General features: G+C 42.3%; 1 protein-coding gene across 3 annotated transcripts in view; it reads left to right on the top strand.

The window, feature by feature from the left end:
- SVEP1 (sushi, von Willebrand factor type A, EGF and pentraxin domain containing 1) overlaps positions 1 to 17968 on the top strand; it is a 179428-nt gene that overhangs the window by 73549 nt on the left and 87911 nt on the right. For all 3 annotated transcript variants that reach the window (XM_075931436.1, XM_075931435.1, XM_075931434.1), the window contains exons 7-13: positions 107 to 304; positions 3624 to 3742; positions 7411 to 7540; positions 9761 to 9868; positions 10131 to 10262; positions 13053 to 13247; positions 17049 to 17170. In XM_075931436.1, coding sequence (XP_075787551.1) covers positions 107 to 304; positions 3624 to 3742; positions 7411 to 7540; positions 9761 to 9868; positions 10131 to 10262; positions 13053 to 13247; positions 17049 to 17170 — 1004 coding nt within the window. The remainder of the gene's footprint in view (positions 1 to 106; positions 305 to 3623; positions 3743 to 7410; positions 7541 to 9760; positions 9869 to 10130; positions 10263 to 13052; positions 13248 to 17048; positions 17171 to 17968) is intronic.

Genomic DNA, 17968 nt, shown 5'->3' with positions numbered 1-17968 from the left:
TTCTTATATGCTCTTCTGCGTCATATTATGGGGTTCTTGTTTGCTGGTAACTTTGGATGTGTGTATTTTCTGTGTCAGCTGACATCTGTGTATTTACTTCCTGTAGAGGTGTATTGCCCCATCTTCCAGAAACCTAAGAGTATGACAGTGTATCCATCAGATTGTGGACAGGAACCATCAAAATCTGGAACACTATGCCAGTTGAGCTGTGCCCAAGGATTCATTTTGTCTGGAGTTAAAAAAGAACTGAGATGTACTTCTTCTGGGAGATGGAGTGAAAATGCCCAAAAGGCTGTTTGTAAAGGTATAGATCTGAACAATAATTTCCACTTAAAAGTAGATGTAGTTTCAGAGGGAAGGAGATTACAGAGTCGGATAAAGATATGTTTGAACCCGAGGCAAAACCTAATTAAAATGATCTCCAAAATGTACTCCTTCTACTGTTGCCTAACCGTAGAGGTCAGTATTTATTACTTCATTACAATTTTACAGCTCTGAAAGATTGTTTAGGTACATTTGTGATGCACCTCACCATTAATCATCCCTATGGAGACCCATCCCAGATATCCTGCTGGGGTTTATAGTACTGTGTGACTTTGTCTTGGGAGAAGAGTGAACTTACAGATCAAAGAATGAAGATGAGAGAAACCTAGGCATTAGACATCAGTGGGACAAAGATAAGATGCCATTTCAATGAAGTGGCTTGAATTTTTCAGGTGAAAAGGTGTTATAGTGAATAGTTGGACTAGCATGTGATTTCTGTTCACATCTCACTCCCTCATCACCATGAACCCTTTCTCCTGTTCTTTCCACTTCTCTCTGGCTATCTTCCCCTTAAAGGAGACTTAATTATGGGGCATTTTAATTCATCTGATTTAAATGGGGGTCTTTGAGTACAGGTTGTACCTCCCTCCTTGGGCACCCTCAGGACCTGACTGGTCCCAAACCAGGGAATTTGCTGGTCAAGGGAGGGTTAATGCAGTGTGTGTGGGGGGGGGTCCGTTTCCCCCCATGTCCTTCAGGAGCTCTGATTTTCCCTTTTCAGTCAGCTCTGCTGCCACACAGGGCTCTGCTCTCCCCTGGGCCGGGGGAAGGGAGCTCTACTTTTCACTTGCAGCTTAGCTGCCACCCAGGGCTCCACTCTTATGCTGGGGTCCTGCTCTCCCTGCAGTGGCTGGGGACTCCACTGCCGTCCAGAGCTCCACTCTCTCCCCCGTGGCTTTGCCGCCACCCAGGGCTCTGGGCCCCTGATGGTGGCCAGGCCTCCTCTTTCTCCCCAGCAGCTCTGCTGCCACCCAGGGGCTTTGCTAGTGCCCAGTAGCTCTATGCTCCCCCCAGCATCCCTATTGCCACCTGGGGCTTCGCGCTCCACCTAGCAGCTTTGCTGCTGCCTGGGGAGCTGCACACTGCACCCAGCGGCCCAGCTGCTGCCTGGGAGCTTCGCGCTGCACCAAGCGGCTCTGCTACCAGTTGGGGGTCTCTGCGTTCCTTCCAGTATTTCTGTACTCCCTCCCCCAGCATCCTCGCTGCTGCCCTCAATTGTGACAGGGAGCAACACACCCCGCCCAGGGAATCTGCGTTCTTCCCAGCTGCTCTGCTGCCCCCAGGGTTCCAATTTGGCCCCTTAGTTTGACAACACTCCTGGCCCCGGCCCCACAGTGCTCTCACCAGGGTCACTCGAGGATACCAGACCAGGGATGTTGCCGGACCAGGGAATTCCAGATTACAGGCAGTCCCCGAGTTACGCGGATCTGACTTATGTCGGATCCGCAGTTACGAACGGGACTTTTCTCGCCCCAGAGGACTGGAGCGGCGGGATGCCCAGATGCGCTGCAGTCCCGCCGCCCCCGTCCTCTGGGGCAAGAAAAGCTGCTCCACGTCTCCCTGGTCTGCTAGGGGGGGAGCCCCCCCAACAGACCAGGGAGATGCGGAGCAAAGACACGGAGCACGCCCGCAGTGGGACAGCCCGGGCGCGCCTGGGCTGTCCCACTGCGGGCGTGCTCCAAGGCTTCGCTCCCTGTCTCCCTGCAGACCAGGGAGACACGGAGCACGCCCGCAGTGGGACAGCCCGGGCGCACCTGGGCTGTCCCGCTGCGGGCGTGCTCCAAGGCTTCGCTCCCCGTCTCCCTGCAGACCAGGGAGACACGGAGCACGCCCGCAGTGGGACAGCCCGGGCGTGCCTGGGCTGTCACGCTGCAGGTGTGCTCCGCGGCTTTGCTCCCTGTCTCCCTGGTCAGCAGACCAGGGAGACGGAGCAAAGCCGTGGAGGATGCGGGCGGTCCCGCCACCCGCGTCTCCTTGGTCTGCTGGGGGGGGTGCAGCTAGTGCCCCCTCCCCCCGCCAGCAGACCAGGCTTTTCTTGCCTACGCCTGGGGTAGAGCAGCTGGGGCGCTGCCAGGTTGGTCCCGCAGCGCCGCTCCTCGGCGCTACTGTACCAACCCGGCAGCACCCAGCTGCTCTGCCCCAGGCGTCCTGATTCAGCCGCTGCTGGTCAGTTTCACCAGCTGCTCTGCCCCAGGCGTCCCCAAGTCAGCCACTGCTGAAACTGACCAGCGCTGACTACAGGAAGCCCGAGGCAGAGTTGCTCTGCCCCAGGCTTCCTGGAATCAGCCGCTGATCAGTTTCAGCAGCAGCTGACTTGGGGACGCCTGGGTTTCTTAAGTTAAATCTGTATGTAAGTCAGAACTGGCATCCAGATTCAGCCGCTGTTGAAACTGATCAGTTTCAGCAGCAGCTGACGCCAGTTCCAACTTACATACAGATTCAACTTAAAAACAAACCTACAGTCCCTATCTTGTACGTAACCCGGGGACTGCCTGTACAGAGTTTCAGCCTGAACGCTGAAACGTACCAAGATTTGGCAAATCTCAGGTTTATGATAGTCTGAATTATTTTATTCTTCAGTAGCAATCCCACCAACTCTCTTGCATGCACGCACTTGCAAACTTATACACATGCACGCACACACACGCTCTATAGCATGTCTTCTCAGGGAGACCCTGATCTGTTCCTTCCCTAATAATGACTGTGACAAGGTGCAGTCACATATAACCCCTTGGGGTTGCTTTCTGGTGTGACGAACCCATTGACACTCACCTTCTTGCTTTCTGGGGCTTCTCACCACCCTGTCCTGCTGGGCCAGATCTCCTCGTCTCCCCCAGCTAGAGCTGAGATCACTGCTCCTTCTCCCCCTCCCCCAGAGCAGTGCAGACACAGCATCCAGGAAACCAACCCCCAAATAGGATCCGAACCCCAAATGAATCTTTCACTGTGTGAAAGTTTCACACATTGAAAGCACACACAGGCAAAAAGTCCCCTTTATCAATGAAAGGAGGATGTACACATTGATTGCTCCCACAGGTAACAGTTATTTACACAGGGCTTGATAGTAAATAACAGTCATTTTATTAAGTTCAAACAGTACGATTTAAGTGGCTGTAAGTGAAAACAGGCAAAGTAAATTACAAATGTAAAATAAAAGAAAATGCATAGCTCGTTCTAACACACTGAAACAAACAGGTGCAAAATGAAATAATGAGATGGTACTAGTGACCTGGAACAGTGCACGCAGCAAGGCAGCTGAGTAACCATTATTGATTTCTCTTTCTCTCTCTCTCTATCAGATATTGAAGCTCCACAAATCAGCTGTCCAGACAATATTGAGGCCCGGACTCTGGAACATCAGAACTCTGCTAATATTAGCTGGCAGGTTCCTGTAGCAAAGGATAACTCTGGAGATGAGGTAGAACTAAAACATGTACATTTCATTTTGATGCAGTCCCTTTTTAGATATCTGTTTTAGAGATCTGGAATATCTTTATACCACTAAAATATCTTGTTTCTTGATGAGAAGAAGTTGAGAGATCTGTTGTAAACTTAGTATCTTCAGAATTCAGCATTTTCTCTGTTAGGTTTATGAGATTACTGAATATCCTCCATGGTGTTTTATAGGCATCCGGTTTTGAACAGATAATTCATGCAGCCAAAAGAAAGAATGGGTCCTTGTTTATCAATTACAGACTGGCTCTTTAAAAGGGAGCTCTCAGAATATGAAGGAGTTTAGTAATCTGCCTTCCATACAGTCAGGTCCTTCCTCGAAGAAGTAAGCCAGCCTGTAACACCCAAAGGCTAAAAAAGAACCCACTGTAGTAAGTAAAATTCACTGCAGCACCATCAAGAAATACAGTCCCATTTCCTTAACACAATCAAGCTTTAAATACAGGCCAGCAACTTCCACTGAATTTATGGGCTAAAGGTGCCAACATACTCCAGTCAATGTCCAATGTTAAACAATGTCCAAGGCTCGTATGCAGAGATTTCAGTCTGCTTGATACCATGGCAAGCACACCATTAAAATCAGTCTCATTTTTTTAGTTAAAGGTAAAGAAAAGAAGGAAAAACTGCTAAAGCATTTGAAATGTAAAATATTGAGCAAAGCTTTTGTTTTAACAACATCCCTTGATCCCTTTCACTGGAGAGAAGGAAAAACCCCTTTAGAAGGAGAAACCCCTTTGTCTGACAGTCTCTTATTTTCTTTCCAGACTGCTGTACTCCTTTCAGGAGTCCAGATTATCTTATGTGCCCCCAAATTCCACCTCCCTTGAAAACTACTTACTTACAAAAATGGACACAAACAGACAAAAATGTCATAGCACACTATTACCAAAATATCGCATACTTCCTCATTATACTATATAATTATTAAGTACAGGCAGTCCCTGGGTTACGTACAAGATAGGGACTGTAGGTTTGTTCTTAAGTTGAATTTGTATGTAAGTCGGAACTGGTACATATTGTAGGGGAAACTCTAGCCAAACATTTCTCCAGAGCTCAGTTTTATTCTCCCACACCTCACTTCCCTCAGTCCTTTATTCTCAAGTTGAGGTGTCTGCTGAGAAAAGCCGCTCCGCGTCTCCCTGGTCTGCTGGGAGGGGGGTGCGCTAGCTTCGCGTCTCCCTGGTCTGCTGGGGGGAAGCAGCTAGTGCGGGGTTGCCTCACCCCGTTTGTAAGTAGGGATCCGTTGTAAGTCGGATCCATGTAACCCGGGGACTGCCTGTACGTCAATTGAAGTATTAATATTGAACTGACATTTCCATTTATAGCATATAGAGCAGTATAAACAAGTCATCGTATACATTTTAGTTTGTACTGACTTCACTAGTGCTTTTTATGTAGCCTGTTATAAAACTAGGCAAATTTCTATTTGAGTTGATGTACCCCCCTGGAGGGCTTCTATGTAGCCGTAAGGTACATACACCCCTGGTTGAGAACCATTGTCTTAAATGGCGTCAAAGATGGTAATAACTGTCTTTTTGGGGACAGGAGAAGAAATTAGTTGTGATGGGATGGAGCTGTTGTTCTTAAAGTCTAAGCCCATTTCATCCCATCTGGAATTCAGCTGGACCCAGCGAAGGTGGTGATGTATTCTGGCCCAGTCTGATCAGATTAAGGAATACCTGAGGTCTTCATGGACGTGGTGAGGATGGCTGTCATGAGTATGAAACTCACTCCTGTAGCCATTTTTCTCCACAAATCTTGCTTTTTAAGGACCCCCCCCCCCACAAGGGAATGGTGGGTGGAATAGGTCATCCATCATTATTTTGTTCATTAGTTAGGTCTACATTCAGATACCCAAATTTTGGTTCACTGATATCTGGCGCCACCTTTTTTTTGTTTACCGAGCGTGATCTCTTGAGCTATATCAGTAGGTCTTTTTGTGGGGACTAATTCTTCCTTCTTTCTCTTTTTATCTATTTTCCTGTCAACATTTGTTATGGGTTATTGTAACAACTTATGAATTTTTATCTACTTTTATAGTTAAGCTCGCAATTGGGCTAAATGTGTAGCCTAGTGATTACAACAATGGGAGGTATGTGTTAGTTTAGAATTTTTCTCCATACTGGTATGTAAGAAGTAATATTCTCTAAGTTGTAACTCTGGTATGTGAAAACTTTGGTTCCCAGCTGAGCCACTTACATTCGTGTGGACCTGATTCTCATTTATACTAAGGTCCCTTCCATTGTCAGCCAACGATCAGGGCAGTGTGTGTGTGTGTGCGCGTGTGTGTGTTTCCAAGAAAAGGTTTAACGTCCGTGCCTTTACTGCTAGGACTGGGGTCCCATCGCGGAGGGCAGCCAACAGGCTGACAGACGCCCCCAGAAGTTTATAGGAAGAGCTTATTACATCTCAGATTTCAGCTGCTAGGATACAGGATCCCTTCTCAGCGGGCAGTCTAGGGAAGACTGAGAGATGCCCCAATGGATCTGTCACCTGGGAGTGAGACGATCCAAAACACCCAAGCTCTTCCTATACCTGTCCCTTATGACCGGCTGAAGTTCTTTTAAATTGTGCTTGGTTCTGTTACAGCAACTGAAGGAGTCAGGTTAAAACTTAAACAGTTACAGGTTTATTAAAAAGGCTTATAAAGCATGTGGTTACAGTGGCTTTTGCTCTATTTCTTAACTGCTAGCAAATATAGATCTTAAAATGGTTACAAAGAAAATAAAGATAGAAAATAGAAATAATGGTACCAAGTGGCAGCTTAATCTTTAAAGAGCTCTAAATCTATGTGTACACTTAAGACAAAGGACCACATCCAGGTACAATTTTTACCCCCTTCTGTGCCTCTCGGTCCCAGCGTGTCAGACCAGGGTCGGTCCCTCAATTCCTAGGAAAGACGAATACGAAGTGGGCGTCCCCGTGGAACCTCAGGAGGTCAAACACCTAACCCAACCAGCAGATAGATGGCAGATTGACACTCAGAGTAAATGTGCTGCTGAACCCATCTTTATACCCATAGGTGCCCATATCCTCTTTCTTATCTAAGATGCCAAATTGTACTGGTCCGTTTTTGTGACGCCAGTTCTTGCAAGCAAGTTTCAAGTTAATTTACACTTGCAAAAGAGATAACTAAATTATGAGTACTGGACTTTTTTTTTACTGGGCGAGAGATGCCTCCCCCCCGCGGACGGCTGTGTGTTCGTATCAATATGGGTTTCAGTCAAGGGCACTCCTCTACAGCCCCTTGGTCAGCAATTGGTGTATCTCTGTTTACAGCCATTCAGGGTCGCTGAGCCCAGGCCTTCTGTTCAAGGCTTTTACTGCTTTGTGTGCCCTGCATGCTCCGGGAAAGCAAAGATGGATGTTACAGGGGGGTTCCTGTCTGGCTACACCATTACTTTGGCTATTAAAAAAAGTCTGTAGAATGGTGTAAAGGTAATTTATGCCCATTTTATGGCTCTTCTAATCTGCTAACGGGTGTAAAGTATTCTTAGTATAAATGAAAATCAAACCTAATCGGAAGACGCAGACATTTAATTTTAAAGAATTACTATTACATGCACATTTTGTAAAATAAAAATACCTGATTACTAACCTGCGTTTGTTTTTAAACATTTGTTCCTCTAACAGGTCTCAATTCATGTTACTCCAGCTTTTGTTCCACCTTCTTTCTTCCCCATTGGAGAAGTTGTGATCACTTACATAGCAGTGGACAAGTCTGACAATCAGGCAAGCTGCACATTCAGTGTCAAGGTTATCGGTAAGTGCTATTCAGAAGGACCTGGGAAGGATTCTGACAAAGATAACATGGTTTCATTTGATCAGAAATCAGAGATTCACCATTGCATTTAAGCACGCACCTGATTTTAAGCATGTTGAATTCACATGCATAAGTGCTTTGCTGAATGGAGGCCATCATTTGCACAATGTGTTGTAATTGCTGTCAAATGCTGGATTGTCAAATGCTCTGTTTGGATTGGCTGCAGCTAAAGGATTCATTCTGAATTTGGGGCTTTTCTGCATTTTGTAAATAAAGTTCATTGTTCTGTCAAAACATAAGCAGACATTAAGGTTAGTTAAATGGCATGCATCCCGTGTTTACTCACTTGCCATAGTTTTTAATTCCAGACCGAATGTTTCCCAAACCCACAGAGAGACTACACATTTCTGATTAAATAAATCATGCAAGTATTTGTTTGCCCAAGAATTTCAGACATGCTCTCTCTGTCAATGTCCTAGAGACATTCACCCTTTGAAAAGTTTACAGAACACAAATGGATAGTGAATACAGTTGATGCCAATGTGCAGTTTTTTTATGTGAGCAGATGTTCTCAAATACTTTTTTTTTTGCAGTAACCAGTTAGTTTTAGTGATGCTGCTATGAAGAGGTAAGGGGGTATATTTCTCTGCCAGGTTAGTTGGGAAGTTATCAGTGACTAGAAACTCTATGTTAGGTTTATAAAGGGAAAGACGACTTTCTAGCTTCTGCAATTTGGCTTGGCTGATGAGTTTAAAAAAATTGTTAAATAAGTACACAACGTTAGATGGTTTTGATGGATAAATATGCGTTGGGGCATGTCTGATGGCACCTGCCAGTGTTGTTTTCTGTTGAACCTAATTCTCTCACACCAGTTTTCTACCAATTTCAAGCAGAGTTACTCCTGAAGTACACAAGAGCATGTGACAGCAGAGTCTGGCCACTGTATTTCTAATTATAGACTCAACTAACAGTATGACTGACGTGTTTCTTGTTCACTTTGCTAGTAGTTTATTTAGGCAATTCAAACTTGATGGGATATATTTAGCAGTAATAAAGGTAATAGTTCAACATCCAGTGCATGTTGGTTAGCAAATGTGTGCATTTGACATTCAGCTGTATGCAGAGCAAGTGTTAGTTATGCCAGTTTATTATTCTGGAGACCTGATTCAAACTTGTATGTAGCTCATTTACCAATGGGTACTCTTACTGTTATGCCTAGGCTGAATTTAGTCTTCATTGTGATGGGAATATTGCAATGTAAGCTACAGTAAAAGGGTGGCTATTTATATTACACCTTCCTGATGGTTGATTTTTCTGATGCTCTCCTGCCACTTCTACGTATGAATTACACTCACTTTGAATACTTGTTCAGTGCCAAATCAGCATAAATTGCACTGCTTTCCCACTTACACGATTCTCTGAAACACATATCTTATGTCTGATTTAAATGGTATTTATGTCACTTCCTGAATTTTGCCCAGAGTTCTAATGGAGTATCATCTGCTTATCAAGTCCAATGTACCCTGGAATACTTTGGTGTCTGCTGTTATTTTTAACCACTAAACTCAGTGAGAGACAGTGCTCAGATAAATTCAGTGAATTAAGTATTATGATTCGGTGGCTATATGTGTCTTATGACGGATAGCTCAGTTGTTTTAGGACAGTGGTTTTTCAAACTTTTTTTATTTGAGGACCTCTAAAAATGTTCAAATGGAGGTACAGGCCTCTTTGGAAATATTAGACATAGTCTGTGGAGCTCTGTGTGTCCATGGCCCATAGCTTGAAAACCATTGTTTAAGGAGTCTTAAGTGGCTGTTTACATAGCTTGAGCCGAAGTCTTGTTGGTCATTTGGAGACTATTGGTAAATTTTTCTGACAGAGGAACAACCTCAGCTGCAAAGTTACAGTAAAGTATTCATTATTTAGGGGGTGTAAGATAGTGTAAGTGGCACAACAAGGAGGCCAAAGAATGATACTGTGCAGGAAAAACAACCAGTTGGTGAGTTTAAAATAAAGCCACTCTCCCTAATTTACTTTGCTTTTCCTAACCCAGAACTTTTATTCTTTTGACATATGTATTACAGTAACTTACACTCAGATATACACCCACTTATGCAGATTTACAGATGCAGAACTTAAAATACCCTTTACATCACCTGTGAGTTTGACTCACAACTTGTTCTGTAATCAAATTTCATGCTGTCTCTTCAACTTTTCCAGATGTAGAGTCCCCTGTAATTGATAGATGCAGATCTCCGCCTCCAGTGCAGGTATTGGAGAATGAGTACAGAGCAACATGGGAGGAGCCACAGTTCTCGGACAACTCAGGTAAGATAATGCACCTCAAAAATACACAAAACAGCCAAAGAGTTGATAGGTCCATACAGTTCTTACATGACACCTCTGAGATTAGGCTATCATTTTTAGCAAGTTTGAACAGGTCTGACTCGTTGCTTTCTGTGGTTGAGAACATCTTTTTCCTGAGAAAATGAATAAACCTAAATTTTCCATTGTGTAGTTGGCCTTTAGAGAGAGTTGCAATATACGAGGCCGGAAAAATGTTTTCACTGATTTTTCTAAACTGTTCTAGGAGCTGCACTGACTATCCATAAAAGTCATTCACCTGGAGATCTCTTCCTCAGAGGTGAGACAACAGTTCGATACACTGCCACAGACCCTTCAGGAAACAACAGGACATGTGAGATCCACATTATCATCAAAGGTTTGTTATTCTGATTGTCTTCTAGCCATTGACACACAAGTATTTAGTACTATTAAAAATGCAGCTATACCTGTCACTCACCACTGGTAAGTAACTAGTGTGTGTGTAATAGATAATATTTGTTGTAAATGAGTTTATGTATAACAGAGCCAATGTGCTTTTGCATTTCAGTCTCACTTTTTTTTACACCAGTGTAACTCCAGTCAAAACAGGTCCCTCCGTAAAATCAAAACTCTGTACTGACAAATTAGTATCCTGCATACATTCAAAATAGATATAAAAGCCACAAAAGGTTTTACTCGGCAGTTCAATAAAACTTCAGGAAATGTGTCCAATTATTTGCCAACAAGAAACATAGCCTAACATGCGATCTGCTATCTGTTCACCAAAATGGAAGATTTCTCTGGCCAGATTTTTTAATGGACTGTTACTATCCCATCAGGAAAAGGAACACTTTCTAGCCTTTAGAAATGTGTCTATATCTATATGTATGTATGTATGTATATATAAGTATGGGGATATGTGTTTATGCACAAACAAAAAGGGGGGAAGAAAGCCCCAACCAGCAGGCTAACTATCAGTTAGAAAAAAATCTATCACTCAGAAGTTAGCAAATGTAAATTTATGGTTGAAAATTCAACTTTAACTCTGACTCCTACTATTTGTGCCTTAAAACGGGGTCTCATTTCTACAAGTATTTAATTCATATTGTATTTAACATTGTATAAAGTGGAATTTTATGTAAATCCTTACAAAGAGTAAGTTATAAGAGAGCATACATTTGGCATGATTTTTCAGTCTCAATGAGATCTACAGAACAAGACAAGTTTGAATAATACAGATTTGGTTGTCTAAGGTTGTCACTGCCTGTGACCCAGTGGCCCCAAAACATGAGCCAGCAAGCCACAGGCAGCCAGCCCTCCACTGCTCCCCAGGAGCAATCTGCCAGCTCCCAGGAGACTGCCAGGGCCCAGAGAAGGCAGGTACCTTCCTGGTCCAGGGTGGAGATCATGGACCTTATTCAGGTTTGGGGGGATGCCCCCAACGTCCATGATCTCCGCACAAGATGGAGGAACGCGGCTGTCTATGGCAGGATAGCTGCCAGCCTGGCCGCCAAATGCCACATGCGAACCTAGAAGCAGGTTTGCATGAAAATCGAGTTGGTCCGGTCAGACCCCCAACCCTGAGCTTCCCCACCCCCTTCTTCTCCTTGCTTCCCCCTTCCAGCTCCATCCTCCCAGGTTTCCCCCTCCCCTCTCTCACCCTTTCTTCTCCTGCCTCCTTTCTCCAGTCTCACCAGAGTTTCATTCCCTCCCCCTCCCCCAGTTTTGTTAAAGAGAGTTTGTGTTCATGAAAATACATGTATTTTATTTGACATCAAGAAGCGAGGTTAAGGAGGGGTAAGTGGAAGGACGTGAGGGAGGAATGAGGCACAAGTCCCCAGTGGGGCAGACCAGGGAAGCTCTTAGTGCTCCTCATGGTAGAAGCTCTCCCGCAGGGCCTCATGGATACTGACAGCCCCCGATGGACCTCCTGGATGGCAGCCTTCAGAAAGTGCAGCCAGGCTCACAGCAACGCATCCAAGAGAAACACCAGAGTGCCCAGGGGCAGCTCTGGCTCCATGTTCCAGAATGCTGTGGTGTCCCGAGTGAGGGCAACCAGAGCATGCAAAGACAAAATGCTTTGCTGTCCCTCATCGAGGTAGGCAAGCAAGCAGGGAAACCTGAGAACTGGCTGTACGGGGGGAGGGGGAGGGGGGAAGTTCCTTTAAGCACAGGCCTCAGATAGTCTCAGGCAGCAGCCACACAAAGTAACTCCTTACCTGATGTCCTGCCGGACCTGGTTCTGGCCAGCCTTAAATACTATTCAGCATCCACTCAGTGTGGACGTGCAATTTCGAAATATCAAAATGCTGTTTCAAAATGCATTTTGTATGTAGATGCGTTATTTTGAAATAAGCTATTTTGAAATAACTATTTCGAAATAAGATATTTTGAAATAACGCTGTAGTGTAGATATACCCTTAAATATTAAGAGAGATTTCTAGGTGAAACTTAATTCCATATTAAAATTGTTTAAAAGTTATTGTGGTTTAGAAAATCAGGCTTACTTGTTCTCTGACTTGGCTTTATTTCAAGTTTTTGCATATTTCAAACTTGATATCATCTCAAACTCTGGGCCACTGACCATCAAACACTAACAATTTTAAAACTATCATGAACCTATTTTCTTCACTCTTGGCTTGGTAATTATATCTTACTGATGCTTTAAAAATCTGCCCAAATCTGAAGGTTATAGGCCTAATTTTGATCACTTATACACCAGCATGTATGAAGAGTATTCCATTGAAATGAATAGAATTACATCAGTGTAAAGCTGACTGACATCAGAATTGGGTCTTGTATGTAATGTATTGTAACTTACTGTGTGTATGGTTGTATACAAAATTCTAGTTGTTATTATACATTATGTTAATAGATGAATAATTTAGAAGGCTCTAAAGAGAGATACAAGGCTTTCAATTTTGCATTTCCGCACTTTTGAGTGCTTGATTTTTTTTTCCTCAACCGTTACTTTCCTGGATTTTTAACTCCCAGGATGGGTTTTTCAAAAGTACTTATTATTGGCTAATTTTCTTTCCATTGAAGTCAGTAGTAATACTCCTGTTGACTTTGGGTGGGAACAGTTAGATGAAGTGCTTTGAAAATTCTGTTCTTATGGGTTTCCTGTGTACTTGTTTATATTACTCTAGAAGCTATCCATATGTGAACTGAATATACTTTTTCACAGGTTCTCCCTGTGAAATTCCCTTTATCCCAGTGCATGGGGCTTTTATATGCACAGAAGATGATGCAGGTGTTAATTGCACATTACGCTGTATGGATGGTTATAACTTTACAGCTGAATCAACTGAAAACTACTATTGTGCCTATGAAGATGGTATCTGGAAACCACCATATTCTACTGAATGGCCTGACTGCTCTTGTGAGTTTTTATTATTAACCTTTGTTTTTCTGCTGTAAAATGAGCTTGTAGTGTTTAGTGAGGAATGTGATTCAGGAATTAGAAATTATACCTGTTTTTACATATTAAATTTTGTATTGACCCTTCCCGTGAACATTTAAGAGTCTTGTACAAAAAGGGCTTTAAGATTATAGTGTATTGTTTTATAAACTGAATAAAATATAACAATACATTTGAATCCTTGGGATTTACAAAATGTATAAAGCATGTTAAAAAATTGAAATAATTTGTCTACAGACTCAACTACCAGCCTTGTTATAACTGGAGGAATGGATAAGAAAACTTTAGTAAGCTGTTTGCAAAAAGTTTTTTATCTATGGCAAACCAGACTTTCTAAACCTATCTAATTTGAGTAAAACAGTGCAAATTAAAATGCATTTAAAAATAACTTTACAAAAAATAGTCCATTGAACTTAAACAGTTGTGATTCAACCAGTGTTTGCTAGGCATTCCTAATTTGAAATATGTCCAACCAAAACCTCAGCTTGGACAGGTCCAAACTCTGGAAAGCTCATGATACTATTTATATATATTTGTTAGTCTCTAAGGTGCAACAGGACTACTCATTTTATTTAAAGTTCCAAACTCTGGGGTCATTTGAAATCCAAATCTGGATATAGGTCCAGATACTTCAAATGAATCCCATCTTTGTGATGTGTTGTATGTGTGCTAAATAGACCTTTCTTACACAAGTAGCCCTGTAGACAGGATTGCAGGTTGAGGATGTTATAATTATGGGTCTCAATACCCAGAGTTCTGGGTTGCTTGAAATATTAATCAGAATTTTCCATTAAGAAATTGATGAATTATGGTAACCAACAGATATTTAATAGCTAGGAATGTCCACAGTAAGCAGTTAAATACTGTGAGTGTATTGGAAATGTAAATTTATCAATGGATGTTCAGCTGTTGCCATGTTCTGCTTTATTTTCTAAAAGTAGTGGGATACATTTTATTGGAACAATCAAGTTGACTAGTTTTTTCTTCTATCCTTATAGTCGTCTTTTGTGATTTTCAGTTAAAGATAACCTACTGAGTTCAGATAATTTTAGTATAATCCTGTCCACAGTATTTGTCTGAAACTCTTACTATAAAATCACAAACAATAAAAGTTTCTTTCCCTAACTAATAGTGGCCCAACTTAAATGTAAATCCCAAATTAAAAAACACAGTAAGATAACCAAAAAAAGTGCCACTGTGGCTTAACAACCAGGTAAAAGAAGTAGTAACAGCTAAAAAGATGTCTTTTTAAAAAGTGGAAATCAAATCCTTGTGAGGTAAATAGGACCATAAACTTTGTCAAATTACGTATAAAAATATAATAAGAAAAGCCAAAAAGGAGTTTGAAGAACAGCTAGACAAAAATTCAAAAAGTAATAGTAAAATGTTTTTTAAGTATATCAGAAGCAGGAAGCTGGCTAAACAACCAGTGGGGTCCTTGGACAACCGAGATGCTAAAGGAGCGCACAAATATGATAAAGTAATAGCGGAGAAGCTAAATGAATTTTTTGCTTCATTCTTCACAGCTGAGGATGTTAGGGAGATTCTTAAACCTGAGCCATTCTTTTTAGGTGACAAATCTGAGGAATTGTCCCAGATTGAGGTGTCATTAAAGGAGATTTTGGAACAAATTGATAAACTTAACAGTAACAAGTCACCGGGACCGGATGGCATTGACCCAAGAATTCTAAAAGAACTCAAATGGGAAAATGTGGGACTATTAACTGTGGTTTGTAACCTATCCTTTAAATCAGCTTGTGTACCTTATGATTGGAAGATAGCTAACATGACGCTAATATTTTTAAAAGGCTCTAGAAGTGATCCTGGCAATTACAGATTGGTAATTCTAATGTCAGTTCCAGGCAAATTAGTTGAAACTACAGTAAAGAATAAAATTGTCAGACATGTGGATGAATATCATTTGTTGGGGGAAAGTCAACATGGTTTCTATAAAGGGAAATCATGCCTTACTAATCTGCTAGAGTTCTTGGAGGGGGTCAACAAACATGTGGACAAGGGGTATCCAGTGGATATAGTCTATTTAGATTTCCAGAAAGCCTTTGGCAAGGTCCCTCACCAAAACTCTTGGCTACGTCTACACTGGCATGATTTTCCGGAAATGCTTTTAACAGAAAACTTTTCCGTTAAAAGCATTTCTGGAAAATCGCATCTAGATTGGCAGGGCGCTTTTCCGCAAAAGCACTTTTTGCGGAAAAGCGTCCGTAGCCAATCTAGTCGCTGTTTTGCGCAAAAAAGCTCCGATCGCCATTTTAGCCATCGAGGCTTTTTTGCACAAAACAGTACTGTGCTGTTTACACCGGCCCTCTTGCGCAAATGATTTGCGCAAGAGGGCTTTTGCCCAAACGGGAGCAACACAGTATTTCCGCAAGAATACTGATGATCTTACATGAGATCGTCAGTGTTCTTGCGGAAATTCAAGCAGCCAATGTAGACAGCTGGCAAGTTTTTCCGCAAAAACATATGATTTTGCGGAAAAACGTGCCAGTCTAGACACAGCCCTTAAGTAAAGTAAGTTGTCATGGGATAAGAGGGAAAGTCCTTTCATGAACTGATAGCTGGTTAAAAGACAGGAAACAGAGGGCAGGAATAAATGGTAAGTTTTCCAAGTGGAGAGAGGTAACTAGTGGGGTCCTCAAGGGTCAGTCCTGGGACCCATCTTGTTTAACTTATTTATAAATGATCTGGAAAAAGGGGTAAACAGTGAGATGGCAAAATTTGCAAATGATACCAAACTGTTCAAGATCGTTAAGACCAAAGTAGACTGTGAAGAACTTTAAAAAGATCTCTCCAAACGAAAGTGATTAGCAAAAAAAATGGCAAATGAAATTTAATGTTGATAAATGTAAAGTAATGCACATTGTAAAAAATAATCCCAACTATATATACAATACGATGGGGACTAATTTGGCTACAACTACTCAGGAGAAAGATCTTGGAGTCATTGTGGATAGTTCTCTGAAAACATCCACTCAGTGTGCAGCTGCAGTGAAAAAAGCAAATAGAATGTTACAAGTCATTAAAAAAGGGATAGAGAATAAGACAGAAAATATCTTATTGCCTCTATGTAAAACCATGGTACACCCACATCTTGAATACTGCATACAGATGTGGTCTCTTCGTCTCAAAAAAGATATATTGGCATTGGAAAAGGTTCAGAAAAAGGCAACAAAAATTATTAGGAGTTTATAATGGGTCCCATATGAAGAGAGATTGAAAAGACTTGGACTTTTTAGCTTAGAAAAGAGGAGACTAAGGGGGGATATGATAGAGGTCTATAAAATCAGGACTGGTATGAAACAGTGAATAAGGAAAAGTTATGTATTTATTCCCACAATATAAGAACTAGGGGTCACCAAATTAAATTAATAAGCAGCAGGTTTAAAACAAACAAAAGGAAGTTTTTGTTCATTCAGTGCACAGTCAACCTGTGGAACTCCTTGCCAGAGGATACGGTGAAGGCTAGGACTTTAACAGGGTTCAAAAAAGAGCTAGATAGATTCACGGAGGTTAGGTCCATCAATGGCTATTAGCAAGGATGGGTAGGAATGGTGTCCCTAGCCTCTGTTTCTCTGGAGGTGGGAGGATGGGGAGGGATCACGTGAGAATTACCTGTTGTGATCCCTCCCTCTGGGACATCTGGTATTGGCCACTGTCGGCAGACAGGATACTGACCTAGATGGACCTTTGGTCTGACCCAGTATGGCCGTTATGTTCTTATGTTTATGTTCTAACTCTTTTCAGTAAATCGTTTTGCAAATCATGGATTTAAATCCTTTGAGATGTTGTATAAAGCATCGCGATGTGATGACAACAACCTTCTCAAGAGCTTCGCTGAGGCTTTTCAGAGTGCACTTGGTAAAATGGTAGGTTAGTAATACTCTTTCATTTTTCATAAACTCTTTTTACCTATGTTGTCTTTTTTTCTCAATTGTTCATTATTCTGTATATCTCAGAAACTTGAAACTGAAGTCTGTTTCATTTCAAAATATAAATATAAAAAAGCCTCCACTGTAGGCAAAGAACACTGATATATTATTGTAATGGTTACTGTGCAACCCATTGTACCATTTTTTGCATCCACAAATGGGGGAGTTAACCTCAGTCTTTTTGTCTTGGAGTTGTAGTATGGTTTTCAATAGTGCCTCGTGACTTAGGGCTGATCTATTTGATTACGTAGTTTCTACCAAGTGGGGGTTTAAATCTGATCTTCACTAAGTGTTTGTGTGGACTCTGTCCCATGAACTAGGTAGACATAATATTTGATGCTTTTGCAACCCCCAACCAACCTCCCTGGAATAGCATGTTTCTTGAAATTTGGGGACCATGGCAAACATTCAAATTTGGGGTCCAAATGTAGGCAATTTTTAGCCCACTGTTCCAACCTGCAGCGCCCACTTGCTGATATTAGAATAGGTAAAGAGCTCCCTGTCGGTAGCGGCTTTGAAAGCCTGGCCACCTAAACATAGATGCTGAACTTTCTTTGAGATTGTGGCTGAATGTCTGGGTGACCTGTTCAGACTACAGAGCACTCTGTCAGCAGACCGGGTGCGCTAGTGGATAGCTGACAGCCGCTGGGGCACAGTCTTGAAGTGGGTGACAAGAGATTGCAAGTAAGTTGCACGGTTCCATCTAAGAAAGCAGCAAACTCACTAGGACCCAGT

Source organism: Pelodiscus sinensis, chromosome 6 (assembly GCF_049634645.1).
Source record: "Pelodiscus sinensis isolate JC-2024 chromosome 6, ASM4963464v1, whole genome shotgun sequence".
Lineage (NCBI taxonomy): Eukaryota > Metazoa > Chordata > Testudines > Trionychidae > Pelodiscus > Pelodiscus sinensis.
Note: the sequence above shows the minus strand (reverse complement) of the source record. Positions and strands in the feature narration are given on the sequence as shown.